Source organism: Botryllus schlosseri, chromosome 10, assembly GCF_051294905.1.
Source record: "Botryllus schlosseri isolate E-star chromosome 10, Bs_hap1, whole genome shotgun sequence".
Taxonomy (NCBI): domain Eukaryota; kingdom Metazoa; phylum Chordata; class Ascidiacea; order Stolidobranchia; family Styelidae; genus Botryllus; species Botryllus schlosseri.
The window spans coordinates 23,839,730-23,860,061 of record NC_137245.1 but is presented as its reverse complement, the minus strand read 5'-3'; the positions used below and the strand labels follow the sequence as shown (position 1 = coordinate 23,860,061).

At 41.4% G+C, this 20,332-nt stretch overlaps 2 protein-coding genes across 2 annotated transcripts in view; both read right to left on the bottom strand.

Moving 5' to 3' along the window:
• Window positions 1-632: 632 nt before the first annotated feature.
• On the bottom strand, window positions 633-5,875 carry LOC145447654 (epidermal retinol dehydrogenase 2-like). The gene is made up of 7 exons (XM_080325907.1): window positions 5,666-5,875; window positions 5,421-5,596; window positions 2,512-2,643; window positions 2,107-2,219; window positions 1,911-2,045; window positions 972-1,085; window positions 633-906 (listed from the first exon to the last, which is right to left on the bottom strand). Exons 1-7 carry the CDS (start codon window positions 5,814-5,816, stop codon window positions 813-815), a joined length of 915 nt encoding a protein of 304 aa, XP_080182033.1. The 5' UTR covers window positions 5,817-5,875; the 3' UTR covers window positions 633-812.
• A 1,533-nt stretch (window positions 5,876-7,408) lies between these two features.
• LOC145447653 (epidermal retinol dehydrogenase 2-like) overlaps window positions 7,409-20,332 on the bottom strand; it is a 118,884-nt gene continuing 105,960 nt past the window's right edge. Inside the window, exons 2-8 of the mRNA XM_080325906.1 lie at window positions 11,060-11,285; window positions 10,648-10,823; window positions 9,830-9,961; window positions 9,646-9,758; window positions 9,385-9,516; window positions 8,720-8,836; window positions 7,409-7,777 (exon numbers count right to left, since the gene is read on the bottom strand). Of these exons, the coding sequence (XP_080182032.1) occupies window positions 7,681-7,777; window positions 8,720-8,836; window positions 9,385-9,516; window positions 9,646-9,758; window positions 9,830-9,961; window positions 10,648-10,823; window positions 11,060-11,210 (918 nt within the window). The 5' untranslated portion in view covers window positions 11,211-11,285 and the 3' untranslated portion in view covers window positions 7,409-7,680. The remainder of the gene's footprint in view (window positions 7,778-8,719; window positions 8,837-9,384; window positions 9,517-9,645; window positions 9,759-9,829; window positions 9,962-10,647; window positions 10,824-11,059; window positions 11,286-20,332) is intronic.

Below are 20,332 nucleotides of genomic sequence, written 5' to 3'. Positions count from 1 at the left end.
ACCTGAAAAAGGAGGACACATCCGCCTAAAGGAGGACGTATGGTAACCCTATGTTGTTTGTGGTATTCGTGATGTTGATATTATTTATTATGATGCCGTTGCTGCCGACTTATTTTCGCACGGACCACTTCTAGGCGTTTATGACACCGCTTACGCAGATGATATGGCGAGGAGGAGACTAGATAAACCTTCAACACTTGGGAAGGAACTATGGAGTTGACCTCGGTCGGAGTCTAACACACAACCTATTGGTGTTGCAGCTTTGGATCATACCACTATATGCTATCTCGCCAGTAACCAGCTTATTGACAGAGCGTCCCGCTTCTCGATCATGGTCGATTGATGGTCCGAGTCACGGCCGGGTTAGACCAACGACTTGGAAACTATTATCCGCGGCTTCTTAAAGATAGAATATGGCCGAGAGAAAATGCTTTTGCTAATCTGAATTGACGACGTTGCGTGCGTTCTTTCGCATCTGCATTACCCAAGCACCTCGATGGTGCGCAGTGCGCACTGGAATGAACTCTCCGGCAGTCTCCGCATGGATTAACACATATGTCTGCTGGCCTGCTAGTACTAGTCTACTGATACTTTGCGTATACCAACACTAAGTTTGCTTTGAAGATCTCATATATGTTGGACAACATTTACTTAGTGAGAGATATCAAATTGAAATAGAAATACAATAAGTCATCAGTAACGTATTCATATTTTGCCGAGGTCGTCGCGCCCGATGCTGTATCACATGAGAAATTATTAATGCACTAGGGTCCGATGCAGACGAGCATTTTCGTCCGTCTATTCCACTCGCGTTATGAAGATTTTTTCCGCCCGACGAATTCGTCCATGGTGGCGATAGTTCCAGTGAATTTGCTCATCGCTAAGATACTCTTTGTCGGAACAATGCTGCGTAACAATGCGATTTGATGAAATACGAAATAGGCCAACTTTAAAAGTAAGCGGTCGTATACTTTTTGAGCGCAGCGAAGGTGTAAAATACGTTTGGCATCATCAAAATGTACTTGTTGCGCAGCACGGCGTCCACGATTTTTTGCACAGTTTCATCTTTGTCGAGAATGGGCAACCTGCATTTATACGGACAATGTTTCATTAGCGGTTAGGGCACGATTGACATGACTGATACAACAGCTGACATAACCACTTACCTATACAGTTTAATAACCAACAACGACGACTAACTTATACAGATTGCAATGGTCATTTCATCGGATTTGTGGACTGTGGATTGTGCAATCTATACCATTGGCAGATAGTCTTGTAGTGTTCGTATAATATTTTGGTGAGTCAGTGAACTGGGTCTGACCTCTACACGGGCTCATTAGGTAGAACCAGGTTTTTCAAAAACAGAGTTAATAATTTAAACGTGTACCAGCATAAGCACACCCCGATCTGTGTATTTTATAACAAAGATGATGTTAGTAAGTTCTATGACTATAAGGTTGCATTTAAAACAAAAATCAATTTAAAGCAAACAGTTTTTAGACTTTAGTTTAGAACAAGGCCCTTGTTTTTTTTTCAAAGTCTGGACGTCACGAATATTCAATGGTGACGTCATAGTGGATTGACATTGACGATTGAAAATATAAGGTAAATATAGCTCCTTTGACGAAATATCTACGTACTATAGCTGTTGAACCGACTATTTGGAGGGTTCCAACCATCCCATATCGTATACGTCGGCTATATATATATATCGGGTGGTAATTGTCCGTAGGCTCAGGCAACATGTTTTTTGGAAAGTATTTACACAATTATGGCATGATTTACTGTTTATAACATGTTTTAAACAGAGTGTTTTAAACAGCCATTTATTTTAAATGCAACCCTATCTAACTATGACGCTGATTAAGTCAGCCAAATTGGCATTGACCGAGTCATAATATACTTACATTTTTATTTTGACTCCATCAAACATACCGGTGTTGATATAATAAGGACACACGCAAGTTACCTTGACGCCGGATTTACCCAAATGATCCAGTTCTTGATACAACGCGTCGCTGACTCCGACAGCCGCAAATTTGCTGAAATAGATCTCAATTTTGGGTGTTGGTCTGACAGAAACCAACCCTACTCCGTATATACCTTGCTGCATAATCCACCTGTCCTGGGACGCCGAAAAACCCGGCCGCGCTTGCAATGGTGACTATATGGCCGTGGTTGGATGATAGCATATCAGGCAGGAACGCTTTCAAAGTCTGAATGATACAATGCGTGCGTAATACAGTTTAATAATTATTCATGAGCGATCAATTCTGCGATTTCATAATCAGGCCTTCGACAGTATGAATATTCTCTGGTAATTCACTAAGGCCATCATCTCCCCACTTATTTGAGGACTCCTCGTAACATTTAAGTGATGAGTAAGTTGAAAAATGGACATCCACATGTCAACGTTCGTAACAAGAACGCCTTCCACGACATAGATCCCCACGTCAGTATATTTCAAGACTGGCCTGCGTACGGGGTGTTAGAAATTATAATCCTCACCCAGAAGTGTCCGATCACATTTACTTCCATCGTTTTCTGCATCAGAGCATCCGGACAATCCAACAGTTTTTTGCCGGTCACAATTCCGGCATTGTTGATTAAAATTGTCACTTTTCCGACATCCTTTTTGATCTGTGCGCGCATGAGAAAAATATAATTTCGTCAAAAGACGACCACCTAGATGCAGTTCTACTTAAACTAACCGTGTCTCATTTACGGATATGTGAATGATGGACTCAGAATATCATATACGTGCTTATCAATTTCGGTATATAGTGTCGATAGCTCGCGTCATATAACGGATCATTACGTTTTACCCCTACATTGGTGGATGGTGGGTGCATGGCCTTGAATTGTGAATAGCAGAGTTGCGCGGATTTTCAATTTCGTAATCCGAATCCCCCCGAACCGGTTGGCTATTTCAAAATCCTAGTCGAAAAAATCCGGCCGGTTCCAAAAATCCTGATATTTCTATATATTTCGGCGATATACTCCTGTCGAAATCCTACTCAAACTCAGAACCGTGATCACCACTGTCGAATAGCCGTCAGTAAGTAAGTAAGTAAGCGGGGGAGATAGTGCAGTGGTTACGATAAGCGCCCAGCACGCAGACGAACCGCGTCCTCTTCCCCTGCCGTTGCCGTTCTTACGGCGACAAAAAAAAGCCCAGAATAAGACCCGACGAAAGAAAGCACTCACAATGAATGGAAAAGAACTAGTAGAAAGGGTCGCGGCTTCAAAGAGATCAACATAGAAAAAGAACCGTGACATCGGGCACTCTAGGCCGAGGTGGATGTTAGAGTAAAGGATCGCTACTGATGCGTGTCGTTCTACATCCTCCTATCTGTTCATGACATCGCATTGTACATTGTGTGTGACTTGTTCAGATCAAAAATATAACCCAACCATGATATGTTATGTTATGTTATGTTATGTTAGTACAGTACTAAAATGATATATGAAATACAATTTGAATAAAGAAAAATTGGCAATAGTAGTGACGGGGTGGGCTGACAAGACAAAGTCCTCGCGGTGGTATCATGCGTGAAAACTTGCTAAATCATGCGTCACAAATTTTTCAAGAGCAGAAAATATAGAATGGAGTACAATACAACAAACAACGAACTAACAGGAACATATTACGCAGGTAAATGTAAAATGGGAAAATATGATAAAATATACACGTTTAGAATAAGTAGGCTATATAGGCCTGTTGTAGGTGTTACGTCAGAAATATTTTGGATCGCATGTAGTTGGAGAAATGGATATACAATAAATAGTTCTTCGATTCCCAGTCCAGTGGTAAGCTTAGAATCTAGTCGAGCATTCGAGTACCACCCACTGTGACGCCATAACGGTAAGAATGACTTGCACCTTCATGATGCATGCATGTCACAGAGAATATAACTCCAGCGGCACGTCATGCACATCAATTTCGTATTTGTTTGCGATAGAAATGTCGTATCATAGCATCCTATATACGCTGACGAAGAAACACGCAAATCGCACGGCTATACCTACTATACCTACACCACTATACCTACATCTATAAGAGACCTTCCTTATCCCTTATTCAAAAAGGAATTATTCAGACACCTTATCTTCTATTACTAACACCACTTGTGTCAACCATTTTTTCATTTTATTGTTATTATTTATGTTATGCTATGCTGAATTAGATAATCCCAACCAACTGTAACCAAATTTATAAAGAATATCTGTAATTGTTAATGCAGGGTGTGATCAGACTAGTTGACCCTACACAGAGTCATATCGATTACACCCTGTCCTACACCATTAAGTATCTTGTTATAATTTCATGCGTCAATGTTATTTTCGTTTCGGTTGGATGAATCAATAAATATTTCTCTCTGTCTCTCTCTCTCTCTCATTGTGCTTGCGTGGCCTCCTTTCTCCATCTGACCAAGGCAATTATGACAATATTTATGCTGACTTCCCGAACACGAAATTCGATAAAACCGGTAGGCCATCCACTAATGTATATGTGTTATGTAAGTAGTACCTACCGGCTGCCAATTTTGTAAACTTGGATGGCTCCGTTTTTAGCGACCTCAAGTCAATCAATATGCTTGTTGTACTCATTATCGTCTCATATGACCACATAAGTGATGTGGAAATGCATGACAACGTGTATTGCAGGGGTGGCCAACCTTTTTGCTATTCACGGCCGCAATTCAATTACTCATGTATAGCCTACAGCCGCATTCCAGGGCATAGTCATAATGAACTAACTGGACGCCAAACACCCATGTTAAACTGTCCACGTCCATTTCCGGTGAACTGCGAACCAATCTATTTATTCATATCGGGTTACTATACGGACCGAAATCGCGAGTGGTTATGTTATGAATAGTTTCCTGGTTTCGTTATGGTCGTGCGAAAATTTTTCAGATTCACGAATGAATTTCGTCATTAATATTAGTAGTTTCACATATTTCTAGTCACTTTGTTGCATCCTATTATTTCTTGATCTTCCATCAGGATTGTCGGCATAGTGGAAAGATATTGGAATCGCCCAAACGTGCCAGAAACAAAATTCTTTCGTGAGGAACACACGATTCCAAATTGGTATTTCTATACGGTACGCATCATTTTCCTCTGCGGCTTGCATCTGAACTGTGGGGCTCAGATTGCAAAGGACACTACTATATTAAAATCGAAATATGAAGCCTCATTTAATCGCGCGCAGAAAACTTCAAGATTAATTCAAATTTCCGGAAGTTTCGGGAGTCAATTCGTAAATTCACTTTGTATGTCGACGGCCTCCAACACATACTAATTGGGTGGGGCGTCTCCACGGACGCACAATTTTCCTTCTACGGCCGCAGGTTGGCCACCCCTGATGTACTGGGATCGTACATATTTCGCAAATGCACTGTACCACGAACCTCATCTGCCATTTTGTAGATTTCATCCCTGTTGCTCAGATCGCAACTGTACCCGTGAAATTTCGCCCCCGTCCTTTCGTACAAAAGCTCTCTTGTTTCCTCCAAGCCCTGGTTGGAAATATCGCACCCGACCACCACGCAACCAAGCTTAGCGAACTCCAGTGCCATTCCTTGCCCTGCATTGCACATGTAGTCGGGAAATTAGCAATGCAGTAGAGCTAGCTGGTTGTTTAGAATCGCATTACCGATTCCGCTTCCGGCCCCGGTTACCAGTACAATGTCTCCCTTCACATCTTTTCTTGCTGGCTGCACGAAAAACCTGAATATTGCCTCGATTTGGTAATATATCAGTTTGAGCAGCAACCACAGTCCTTCGAAGACAATTTCAATGCCCATGACGCTCAATTTGAACGTACGATAACTTCCTGCAACATTCCGGGCGACCTAAACATAGCACCTGAGCGTAACCGGTGTTGATTAATTATTAATCCACAGCTATGTAATTTCGTAATCGTGTCTCAATACGACATAATTATGCATATGCACTATTCATTTCGAATCATGGCAATACTGGCATTGCTAACGTAGTGATTTGTATGAAAACAGGGTGGACTGCGTCTTGCTGTGCTTATGTTCGACAGAGCACTGCTGATAGTCGACATGTTTTAAATTTAGATTGCTGAACATACGTTGCAATTAACGTACGGATGTTTTCAAGCGCTAGACTTGCCTCGAGTTAATAATTGCCAGGCGCAGTCACGTGATTACTTTATGTTGTGATGCGCGTCGATAATTAGCAGAGATGAGCAATGAGCAATGAGCATGGATTAGGATTAGGATTTGAAAAAACCGGATTTGTAAGATTTTGTCGAATTTGGACTGGATTAGGATTAGAGATTTTTTTCTGAACGGATTAGGATTGAATTCACCGATTTTCTAGGAGAATGATATGTCGTGTGGCGAATGGCGACAAACTTTATTCAGATCAGTTTTTAATGTACTTATGGTACACTACACTACACTACGGTACACTCGGTGACGATGAACATGGTGCAACCCTATGCTAAGTAATCTTAAATCAAGATAATGTTTGGTTGTGAAAGAAAAATTTTCAATTCCTCTCTTGCATAAATTAGCATTTTTCTGAATTTCAAGTTAGAATCGGATTAGGATTGGACGCGGATTTGAATATACAAAAGTTATGGATTAGGATTTGAAGCTTCGGATTTGTATTGGATTAGGACATAGAAATTCCAAATCCGCTCATCACTGTTAATTACAATACATTGGGTTACACTGTTAATTAGCCAATACCTTGGGAATTAAATCTACACGGGACTGCTGTCGTTGCTGGCTCTCATGGGGATCAATGTCACTACCGTTGCAATTGTTTCGTGTTTGTATATACTGTATTGAAAATTTGAAGGTATCTTTTTGTAACTGATTTCTAGTACCGAAGATCGATACCAACTTCGGCCTCGTAGAATTTTCCAATCCCGCTGAGGTCGGCAATTGAATACAACTCTCAGACAGGTATACGAATACGATACGCTCAGTCAGAGCAAGGTGTTTAGAATTGCAGGTTCTTGCACTTACATGTGAATAGAATAGTATCATTTGGAAGCAGAACTAGAACTAGACGCCCCGTTTGCTAAGATCTAAGAGAGTATCACAAACACGGACCGTGTGTGGCGCACACAGGCATATACGATAATATCCAGATTGTAGATTAAGTACCAGGAATACTTTTCGGTTCCATTAAACGCTAATTCGCGGATTGCCAGTCGAGAATTAACTAACGACTGTCAGGGATATCTTATCTAGTTCTAGATATCCCTGACGACTGTCCTCTCTGTTCTCGCGATAGCCAAATCAACGCTCTGTCACTTGGATTGTCATTTCAAACAGCATTGTATGAGTTTCGCGGGCGAGTGTTTGAATTGATATATAGCGAGCCCCACCGGATATGTACGACTGCGACTTCAGGCTGAATGTATTCAGTATTGTATTATGTACTTATATCAAGGTAACAATAACTAAATAGCAATTCTCCGTACAGTGTGACACTTAAACCGTAAATATATCCACACCTACATACTTTCGCAATGTAAAACACCCAAACGACAAGATGAACAGAGAACAGCATATTGTATATAGAAAATATCCCTCGGGCGTTGTATGTCTCGACGTCGATAGGTCTCATATCCCTCGCAGTTCGAAACGATAACAGTGGTGGCGAATTTCAGTTCCAGACATACTTTCAGGACGACGGTTTGTTCCTTCCAGTAAATTCGTCCATTCCGGCGCTGATGCCAGTGTATTTGCATACCGCCAATAGCGATTTCGTCGGGAGTAGACTAAAGCAAAGAAATTCGCTCATTGAAGAGCGTAAGGGTGTCTCGTACTCTGTTGATTACCCTAATTGACTACACTATATTGCAAATCGGTGTCGGGACAAAATGTGATCCCGTGGGAGATATGGGTTATGGGAATATAATACTCCTTTCGCCTATCCTGGCTAAGTGGGCGAGATAAATTCGGATTGGTAGCGTGCAGGTGTACTGGCATTACAAAACACCAGTCTCCCAGCATACTTCTTAAATTTTGGTGGTCGCTTCACTAAGCACGTACTGAAGAAAACGCGCGTAAATTTTGTTAACAATAACCTGGAAATTCTAGAGATCGCTGTTTCATTACCTACGAATGAAACTGCTGTTAACTGCTAACTGTTAAATTAAGGTCATTTTTATAATGTATAGAAAAAGCTGTACAATTTACTCAGAGACTCAGATAGTTATTTTTGATTATAATTGTTTATACCAAAGTGATGGTTTTGGATTTGTTGTACCACGGGATGCCGTTGGGAGTAAATAATGGGATTCGAACTTGAGCACTGAGCAGGTATATGTATATCGGCAGAAGAGTACAACGGGAAAGTGCGACACTGAGAAATAAACTGTTTTGATCTTTCAGTATGGATATATTACGTGGACCGTGACATCTCTGCGCAAATATTAGCAGATCTATGCGAATAACTTCTCCACATCCGCGGCCTCTCTCTACACATAACGTATCGGAGACTGGGGCTTATCAGTACAAATTTCCGTTGATTAGTGACCTCTCTGTACAAATTTGCGAAAATCCCGGCTCCATGTAAATTTCCTCCATACCGATGTACCAATTCAAACCTACGACGAGAACAGCGTCGCGGTTGGCTGAAATTTTCTCGCGATACATTGCAATCGACAAAATGAACACCACGCTGTCGCTGTAGGTATGTAGTACAAATATTTTCTTACTTTTTCAATCCGGCTAAAATATACACCAAGCGGGGCATCATCAAGAGATATTTATTTCGCAAAATGCTGTCGACCATCTCGTCGACAGAACTGTCCTTGTCCAGAATAGGTATCCATCTGCAAAGTAGCGGCCGACATATCATCTATGTTACCCAACTACGACATTCCATCTGGCCGTATCGTATCATCGTATAGAAACTAGACATAATTTATTGAGTTGATATCCCTTGTCCAATATGAATTTCACCAAGTGCCGATTTTCTGATTTTACGATTTATTGATATGATCCTCTGTTCTTATTCGCTGCACCCATTGTAGGAACTTCGACAACATGGTTTTTATGCCACCATGACCATGAAGTGGTTATTTTTAGTCGCGACCTTTTGTGCCATATCACTTCGGTCAATGATTTGCGGTGAGTCCTATACTTATATACCAGGAAGTCAATTGGTAGGACTTACAATATGTTAAGGTTCAGTACACGTTCCAAGTCTTAGTTCCTACTGATAGTTTATCGGGTTTTGGTTCGGTACTAACGAAAGTCTACGAAGTATAATTAAAGGATGCTCAAACACGATAATATTGACGAGATCTTTCATGATGTGCATAGTGCATTGCATATGCCTTCATTTATGTGTGAAATCATAGTGTGGTGAAATACTTACCCGGACTTGACTCCGTCGAACATGCCGGTATTGATATAATACGGACAAATCACTGTTACGTTGACTCCGGTTTTATTCAAATGCTGCAATTCAGTGTGCAGTGCCTCGCTCAAACCAACAGCCCCAAATTTGCTAGAGAAACAAACGATTACTGGTATTACAACTATGTTTATAACTCTCACATGGTAATCATAACATGGAAACTCGACAATATCATGTTACGGAAACATTCAACTAATCACTGGGCAACACAATTTATACCTTGCTGCATAGTCGACCTGTCCCGGCACGCCGAAGAAACCTGCAGCGCTTGCGATTGTAACCACGTGACCGTGGTTTGATTCGAGCATTTCAGGCAGGAAAGCTTTTAGGGTCTGGTTAAACGAAAAGGGTTCGCGTGCTTTACAATGAGACAGCATCGTAACGAGAAATGGCGCGTCCTTACCCAGAAATGAGCCATCGTGTTGACTTCCACCGTCTTTTGCATCAAGCCATCGGGACAGTTCAGTAACTTTTTGCCGGACACTATTCCCGCGTTGTTGATCAAAATGTCTACTTTGCCCACTTCCTTCTTGATCTGTGACAAAATAATGACATAGTCACTTCCTGTTTGTCTTCAACCAAAACAACGCCTGACGAGAGTATACCATACTATGCATAAATAAGCCACTACGCATAGAGCCATATAATACTGAATGAACAGACGAATTTCTTAAGACGCAGTAACGTAGTAAATAGTTACTAGAAATATATGTACATTGTACAAATGTACAACTGTACAGTACATCGTCCATTGCCTATTACGAAATGAAGATACGATAAAGTCGAAATTATGGTATTGCATAGCTAAATAAATGAATTGCACCGGAAAATATAGATCTCCCTGTATTATATGGGTGATTCGGTGCTGATATATCGTTATCATATCATTCATCACGGTAGGTATCCACTCCAGGCTCTTATCATCATGAGTTGGAGGGAGTAAAACCCAAATATTTTCTTCGCGTAGGCTTCTGTTTACCACTACTGTTAAATATATACTATACAACAAAATACATGCTTATCAAAGTTCAGATTGATCTAGGAAACCACACATATATCCCTTTCGAATTTCACTATGACGCATATTCGTTTATATTATAAATGCAATGTTTGACATGATGTTTACCATTTATATTGAATCACACACTGTAAATACGGGTGTAAATATGGATCAATCGAGGTGTGCGTGTTGCTAAGTCTGCTTGAGTATACTATACGTGCCTTTCCGGCCATCTCGTAGATGGCCTCCCTTTTGCTGAGGTCACAAGCGTAGGGATGGAATTCCGCTCCAGATTCTCTGTCCACGACCTCTTTGGTCTTCTGTAAACCCGCCATCGAAATGTCACACCCGACAACCACCGAACCGAGTTTTGCGAACTCGACCGCCAGCCGTTGACCTGTAATAAACAAATCCAATGCTCAGTAACACCTGCCAATAAAACCTGCTTTCGAAATGCCATTCAAGTATATTAGAACGATTGGGATTGACTTCGATTCGATATCGATGTTTGTGTTTGCAGTGACGGTATCATAATGAAGCAGACACAAAGGTTAGTGTATCGCCATTTAGTGGCAATGTAAGCATGAGACGACCTTGAAAATAAAGGGGCATTACTAAACAATGTAAACATACCTATACCACTTCCTGCTCCCGTGACAAGCACTATTTCGCCTCTCACGTCTTTGCGCGATGGCTTGATGAAGAATTTCACAATCGCTTCCAATTGATAGTAAAGTATACAGAATAGCAGTGTCACAGCATCCACAATCATATCCAAACCCATAGCGGTGATGTATATTTGATACCAGCTAATCCTTATAAAGCTGACTTCTACCGAGTTCGGTGCTATTCTAGACTGCTTAATTCGTATAAAGTTTAATCAAAGGGGATTACGCCTGTAACATGATTACGGTAAGGCGCAAATATACTGAGACTCTGAGAGCTATTTTACTGCGATACTACCAATGAAAGCACTGCTCATGTAGTCAATCGGAACTCGGTATCTTGAGAGCAGCCATGACAATACATAAAACGTACCAAGTCTCAAAGAGCTGAACAAGTGAACAATGCTGTGACGTACACTTGATCTGGTGGTAAAACAACCGCAGTCATGCTGCCGGGCACACACTGGATTCTATTGAAATCATTCCGAATCACATCCACTCGCGCTGCTATTTATATCAAAATGTCTGAAATGCAATTATATCCGAACCAGGCAACGGAATACGGCACAGCATGAACTGCTTATTGCGGCATTAAATGACACCGAGTCCGAATTATTCCAGCGAAACAGGGGATCATAGGTCTAACGCCCTCCAGCCAAATCACGATTAGCAAAGCTTTGCATAACGCATCGACATATCATCGCTACATCATATTTTCGCGATTAGTGTGTAAACTATACCCAGTACTAACGTGTGGTCTGTTGTTGTTGTTTTAGCAATCATGGCATTTCAACTGCATTAGTCCGTTTACACCAGACGGGGAATGTGATCCGAATGATCTCCCCATGCGTGCTACCAGTATATATAACTGCACATTACTTACAAATTTAACCTCCTAAGTAGAAACTCTACCCGGTAATAAACTCCCGCTCAAGATCAAATAATCACAACAATATATCTACATCGCGTAACGTGGATCGCTCGCGTGAGTCGCAGATGCATTAGATTCGGTTTGACAGCATACGTGTGGAATTCGTCTGTTGCCTCGTCGCAATGATTGATTGTCTGTCTCCTATATACCGAAATAGTGCATTGATTGTTTTGATTGAGTTCCGGAAGAGATATGACAGATTTTATTTTGAATACTGACTTCTCATGCATACAGCGGCAGTGTAGCATGATTATATCAGAGTCAACGCATATGATAGAGAACCCTTCCTGGATGGTTCAAAGTGACGCCCGCATATATTTTAAATTGCATTTGCCAGTAATCTTAAGTTAGTGGTAAGACTGATTCCATGGCGGTTGATTACCACTAGCCCCCGTAGAACAGAAACGGTTAAAATCACTGCCATAATGACTGCGATTAGGGAACGAGCATAACATGAAATCACGCTAATACGTGAACATTGAACAATAGTCCTATGTATCGTTGTATGAATAGCTCCAATCCGCAATGTTTCTTTAAATTGTTTTCATTAGCTTGTTAGTATCGTGATATTGAATAATATTCTAGTAAACCTGCAATAGCGGCTCGCTGCCGTGCAATACAAAGCTGTGCATTGTGCAACAACAATATTAGCACAGTTCCAGATGACTGCGGTAGTTTACACACTTGGACACTGTCAGTTGATGCTGGACACTGTACAGTGTACACGTACAGTGTACACGTACAGTGTACACTGTACAGCCAGCTCAAACGGTCATGACCAAATAATACACTGATATACGCGCAGCTGCAGCGTGATCTTATATTTATTCCGAATGGATGTAGTTACTTCCATGAAAGTTGTTGACAACAGACCCCCGTGATGTTATTAATCTCAAAGTACATCATCGCAGTAAATGTTGATGACCTCAGGCGCCAGGCGTTGTGCGTGGTCGTTCACCTGAGATCGTGTCTGATGATGGACAGCAGAGCAAACAAGCGAATAAGAGCAATGATCACCAACTAGAACGCCAAATTCATTTGGACCTAGTTACATTGATCAAAACCCATTTCCTGTAATATCCCAATGCAAACCGGCCCTCTTGTACTGTATTGACTGACCCTGATTCGTCTCACCTGCTTACAATGGTAGTCTATATATTAGTCGCGATCATAGGATTAGCCAAAATCAAACAGTTGTTGCACGTGTGCTGTTGAATGTTTAGTTTATAGTTGTAACGTCTGGCGAAAAAGTCTTTGTGCTAAGCTAAATAAGCACATTGACGTATGAACTCAAACTACTATTAATTATGATCCGGTACAACATTATTGTGAACTGATACGGCATTGCCATCAATAATCAAGAATAATTTTATGGTACGATACGAGTTCGAGTAGCCTACTTATACAACGCCTGTTTACAACTTCGATCACTCGTGAAATGGGCGTACCATTAAACCTGAAGTATTCGTTGTCTGATTCTGACGGATATTTAGACGCACCTTCAGCGCTCATGGACTGACACAGCCTATATATTGGCTAGATAGAACGCAAACACAACTAGAGCTTCGCATTACACGTCTGTGATTCAGCGAAGGTTGGGGGAATACTTCTAGTCAGCGTTATTCAGAAATGTCAGCAAACCGATCCTGGTCAATCACGTTTTTTCCAAGTTAGACGATAAGGATAAGCACTTGAAAATCCTAACCCTATCGACAGTAGTTTTGTCATTATATAAGTAACGAGTTACATGTGCAGCATTTATTTATGTTATGATATTCACCAAACCATTCACAACGGCCTGCTGAGATTTATCACGTAAGATTTAATTGCGAGACTGCCGATGTTTACTGCTGAATGCTCGCTCAGTGCCCACATCATCTTACAGCGTTATCCCTGAGCACATATTTTCATTGTAACCTACTCAATCCTGCCAAAAAGATTTTGCGTGTGAAAGCGACAAATAACATACCAAGGAAATCCGGAGCTACGCTATCCACATGAAATTCGCATGCAGTAAGACTAAGTGACGCCGTATCTCATCTGACCTTGTCATTGTGTCATGCTTATCTGTAGCTCCACTGAATAATGTCATGTTCTGCTAATCGCTTCCTTGTTCCTGTTTATGATCTCAAAATTCCACGAATATAACTGACAGGTGTCTGGGCTGAATATTCTTTATTTGTTCTCTGAAAGAGAAATGTACGTTAAGCTGTATAGTATAAATATATGATGAATGATTTCAAAGAGATCTGCCTACAAGATCATGCCGCTTCGATAAAAGCTTGGTATAGTTCGAGGTATTCCTCCAGGCGTAATTCACACAAATTATGATGTATCACTAAGTCACATCTAAAATCGACTTCAACAGCCGATATACTTATGTATTGAAGAATGAAGATTGAAAATACACCAGTCTTGGATTCACAGACAAAATCGCCAGTGTCAAAACAGAGAGTATCGTATTAATGAGTCATTCAAAATGGCGAGTGTGGTAATGACGAAGCGTCCAATACAACGAGTTATTCAAAATCGCAAGTTAGGGTGAGCATGAGCATAGCTTGTGTAGATGTAGATGTTAGGGTTACATTTGGTTTGGGTCAGGGCTCAAGTTACATTGTGTTAGGGTTAGGCTTATGGGTATGGTTAGTTTGTTTTAGGACTGTCTTGCGTTACGAATAGATTAGGGTCAGCTTGGGCTATTTTGAAAGCCTCACTATTATCACACTAGCTGTTTTATACTGGATACATCCCTCGATCTCACGCGTGATGTGAGACACTTAGCAGGGATTGTGCTAATCTCTGTCGATGTCGTCAGTGGCGCAGCAACCACTTCAGTTTGGTTCGATTCATTAACAATTTTTATCAGTTCAATCCACGACAAAAATTGCCAAACAATGAAAAGATAGGAAGGTGTCGAAACGCATCTCGAAACGCCGATATGTCTTTGGAATCAGATACCCACCTTGGCCTGGGCCAGGGGTTCTCAGCCCTTTCTCGGCCATGGCCCATTTTCCGGTTTGAAAATTTGCTGTGTCCCACCTCTAATCTTAAAGTCATAATCTTGTTCAATGTGTGGTAATCGACGGCGCCGATATGCCCATTTCTCTAAAATATGTGCATTTTTGTCCTAATTTTGTGGTGAAATTGAAATATAAACATCTTGGGGCACGAAGTCGCGCCGGGCGCGACGAAAATTTTCAAGTCGAATGCATATCTTCCAACAAACGACCAACGAAATAATCTTGGGCCCCTTCTAGCTCCCATAATTGGGGGTTCGGGTGCGGCAGTTACGGCTCTGGTAGATCATATGCTAAAACTTCTGAGTATTTTATGATCGTCCGCTGCTTCATTCGCTTCGCGAAACACAATGATCGAATTCCCGCATAACACTGTGTGATTGGGATTTTAGTTCCACCATTGAGGGGAATAGTATAATCATTCTGGGCCAGCTTCAAACAATTCATTGGTGAATGGGGTAGCCTACTACAGAGGAGTGGAGAAAGGTTTTCTTATTATGCATGCTGCACAATGTAGCCTACATTGTATGTCACGTATAGGCCTACTGAACCAACTGAGGTTGCGATGGCGGAATATTCAATCCAGTGATACTATCAATTCATGTGACTCTTACATTATGTACATTGATTTCCAGGCATGACATTTTAAACAGACTCCAAATATTAATGCGCTCCGCTGAATCCTCAATCCATTACTATTCGTTGCGGTAGTGCAGTATACCTCAATCAGAAGTTGCTAATAATTTGCAATTATGGCAATTTTCAATTAACAATAATACGACCTGCCGAAGTACAAATCTCAATTTCACTTCATTCCGAGTTTATTGCACACCCCTTTCAACGGCATACGACATTATGACCCTGCCGGAATACTTGATTACTTCAGCATAACCTTCCAGGTATTATATACGCGAAATTATTTTAGTTGCTGCTTGCCATCGGTAGTCATAGCTAGTGGGAAAAGCTGCCGTTTCTGCCTCCCATTTTCGACTTGCAATGCTGACTCCATACGTACCACTACGTCTGATCAGAGTCCGATGAAAAGCTTTATGTAGCCTACGTATAATCAACTAATATTAATTTATTTTTTAGCGATTAACACAACAAATGTTACTAAACTTATACATTATTTCTAAAATTTTCCAAATAGCTCTGTGGCCCACCTCAAATGCTCTTGTGGCCCACCCTTTGAGAACCCCTGGCCTAGGCGATATAAAGTGGAGGCATACACATCGCACACTAAATGAAAAGTAAAAGATAGTATAGAAAAGCAAGCGACAAAAATGGGGTGGCATGTCAAGGAAGGCGAAATCGATAGGTCAGGTCGTCGTCCGGTAATCTTGAGGACGGACTAGTATTCATTTAGTAGAAATTGCTTGTATTTCGACTTGGCGGTCCCGGCTCTGCGCCAGGGGGCCGCAAAATTAGGCTGCACAGTGCACAGTGCACACAGCACTGAGAGGTGGCTAATCCCGAGCTAATTTTATACCATCCATACTGGAATCGGACTAAATCACACCTATACTTTAGGGATGGTGTGAACGCGAGGTTCACGTTCGCGTTCTGTGTGTGAGCCTCGGATATTTAGAGGTTCACGTTCACAAACGAACCTTGGAAGGTTCTGCACTGTGAACCTTTTTCATATATTACAATTTTCACTTCATTATAAATTTATTGCATTTCAACCGCGGGTCACTCTGTACATTGCGATGACAGCTCTGCTGCTGCTGCTCTGTTACAAAAGTTTGCTCGAAATATCCAGCTTTCCGTTTGTGAATATTTAGTGACTCTCTGCTGTGAGTTTGACCCGCAATGACGCAGCATCACTGACACTACATGTAGTCAGCGAATGATGCTTTTTCAATCAATCATTGGAATTGATATCGTTGTTTGATGTAAGAAATCTTGTAGGTGTACGGGGTCAATGTTGACTTCATATGTTTATTGTATCATAAAAACAAAATCCGTGCGATTGGGGAGTTGGCTACTGCTGTATAGCTTGTTAATGGGGCAATATCGGCAGCAAGTATAGAAACCCGCCGTTCTACACTCTGCTCAATATCTACGTCACAATACTCAGACGCCGAATACATTGTCCAGTCTGGCTTACACCGTTACCGCGTAAGCTTATATTCCCTGGCAAGCCCTTGTCGAAATTGTATCGGCAAAGCGATGGAGGATGTTGATTTTATGGGATTATATATCATTTGATTGCCACAGTTAATACATTTGGCGACGTTTAAAACGCCAATTTGTACTACAGCATAGTGGCATTACTTGCCCGAGTCGTCGCTAGGTATCATTTACATTAATATACGCTATCACTTCACTGAAATGTAGGGTTGGAATTAGCAGTATGACGTCACGTGACGTCACAAGGTTCACTTTCGCGTTCACACAGAACCTTTATAAAAGGTGCGCGTTCACACGAACCTGAACCTTTCATAAGTTCACACCATCCCTATTGATTCGACACCATATTTATGCTTGTGTCTCAAACTTTATCTTATCATTGGTTTGTCAATTCCGAGCTATGTGTGAGAGGAGTATAGGCAGGGTTGCCATCGACATGGACCCAAAAATAAGGACAGTCGAAAAATTAGATTATCATGAAAAAGCGTTTTTATACATACTTCGTATCAATACGAGCCGTGGCATATCACTTTCCATACTTTTCACCAGAAATAACCCGCTCCAGCAACTCCTTTTTATTAGAAAGTGCTTCATGGATCTCACGACAGCTCAGGTCTAGGTTTACCTTTATTCAGGGCCGAAACAGCACTTCGTCAGCCCCCCCCCCCCGCAAAAAAAAAACACCGTTGGTCTTGCCCCCTCCCCCCTAGGGTGATAAACCAAATTTCTTCACCTCGTTAGAGGCGTCAACCAAGATGGAAAAAGGCCGTGCACTAAGTTTAGACAAAATCATTTTTGAGCGTATGGAGCAAAAACTCCAGTAACAATGCTTGCAGTCTTGGTCCTGGCCGAAGAAAACTTATTTGCAATGTTGGCATCGGGGAATATTGCTTTGAACAATTGCGATGTGCAATCGATGGTGATGAATGATTGCTGGTGTTCGACAGTATGGAATGGCAAGGTACGTGAGGTACTCTCAGCAGCAGCTGCCTTGTAGTCTGTGGTCGTTGGTGCTGATCGACTTGTGGAAAAATTATTCATCGACTGGCTCAAATTAATCATCATGACACACTTCTTGTGTTTCAGGGTATCAATGTGAGTTGAAATAGCAGTCTTTCCTATGGCCTCCAGGTTAATGTCACAATTGCAGATATTGCTATGTGCGAAACACTCGCCCTTCAAGTTTCGTTAGAAACCTTTAGATTCTCTCTCATAATCGTCACGAGAAACGTTTTTACGCCTGTTCATTTATACTAATCAGATTTAGCCTTATTTGTAGCAAAAACTATATGCGCAAGTGAAATAAAATTTAGAAAAATTTATCAATTATTTATAGCGTTACTACTTTTTAACCAATGTGTCGACTGCACTGCGCCTTTTTTCACCACACAATAAATGCTGCCTTCCCGACAGCTTGAGCTTATTCTGCTGTAGACCAAACAGCAAAAACCTGGTACTGCTGTTTACTGCTAAATTGACGTCCGCTGCGGTAGCTTGGTACAGACAGAACCGCGATACTATCACTGACTGCCCTAGCTATGTCACCACTTGGAAATCAAATCTTGTGGTGTGTACGTCACGAGAGTTCCTTTCATTTATGATGTCATAAATCTCGGTGAAAAAGCATAATTTTATAATATTATGCAACACAGATACCAGAGGAAAACGATTGAAGTTCTGTAGCGGTTGAAAATAAGACAAAATAAGGACGCAAGTCGAAAATAAGGACATTTCTTAGAAATAAAGACAGATGAGTTTTCTAAGACGTGGCCCTTCAAAATAAGGACAAATCTTAGAAATAAGGACGGTATGGCAACCCTGAGTATAGGTTATAGGCTACTATAATAATATAACCGTTATTGTTTCGCGTGCCATGGGTTTATATTCACACCCCTCCATCAGGAGTGGTACACGGGTTGAAATACACAGTCTTTTTTTCTAATGAGTGTGTGTGTACGTTCAAAAACTTGATTTTGAAGATATTATCGCTGATTTTGCTTCGGCGAAAGCTCGAAAAATTCAATTTTGAGGCGGTTATTGATCATTTAACTCCCTAATACATTTTTTCTCCAATTTTTGTCTTTATTTTGGTATAAACGCTAATACAGTGAGGCTTCTCCCAATATAGAACTTCTGAGACGCGGCATATTATTTGTAATTATTTATATTGAAAATATGGCGCTTCTTCGATGGCAGTCAGAGATCGAAAAGTGTTCACCATGATCACCAATGAATGTTTTGCATGAACACGAATAAAAATTTATAAACGTCAAAATAAATTTGTTTTTTTTGTGCCTTTGGAGGGACGGATTTAGGGTGGGGGAAAGGGAGATTGGAAGCGGGTTAGGGTCAAAGTTGGGGTTAGGTATCCCAAGATTACGGTTGGGGGATGTTAGGGAAGCGGGATATTAGGGTTGGGGGAAAGTGGGATTTGTGGTGGGTAGGGTCAAAGTTGGGGTTAAGGTATACCAAGATTAGGGTTGGGAGAGGCGGGTATTAGGGAGTTAGCAGGATATTAGGATTGGAGGTGGGTTAGGGTCAAAGTTGGGGTAGGGCATCTCAAGATTAGGGTTGGAGAAAGGGGTATGTTAGGGCTGTGGGAGAGGGGATATTAGGGTTGGGGAAAGGGAGATTGGAGGTGGGTTAAACCCCGGTTAGGAATAATCTAACCCCAAATTTTAACCTAAACCCCCTACCCTAATATCCTCCTTCCCGCAACCCTAATATCCCCCTAACCCCAACCCTAATATCCCCCCTTACATAACCCTAATATCCCCCTAACCCCAACCCTAATATTCCCCTCCCCCAACCCTAATATCCCCCTAACCCTAATATTCCTCTCCCCCAACCCTAATATCCCCCCCTACGTAACCGAATATCCCCCTAACCATAACCCTAATATTCACCTCCCCCAACCCTAATATCCCCCCTTACCTAACCCTAATTTCCCCCTCTCACAACCCTAATACCCCCCTCCCGCCACCCTGATATCTCCTTCCCCACCCTAATACTACAACCCTAATCTTGGGATACCCAAAACCCAACTTTTACCATAACCCTCTCCAAACGCAAAAACAATGTATTTTGACGTTTATAAATTTTTATTCGTGTTCATGGAAAACATTCATTGGTGATTATGGTGAACACTTTTCGATCTCTG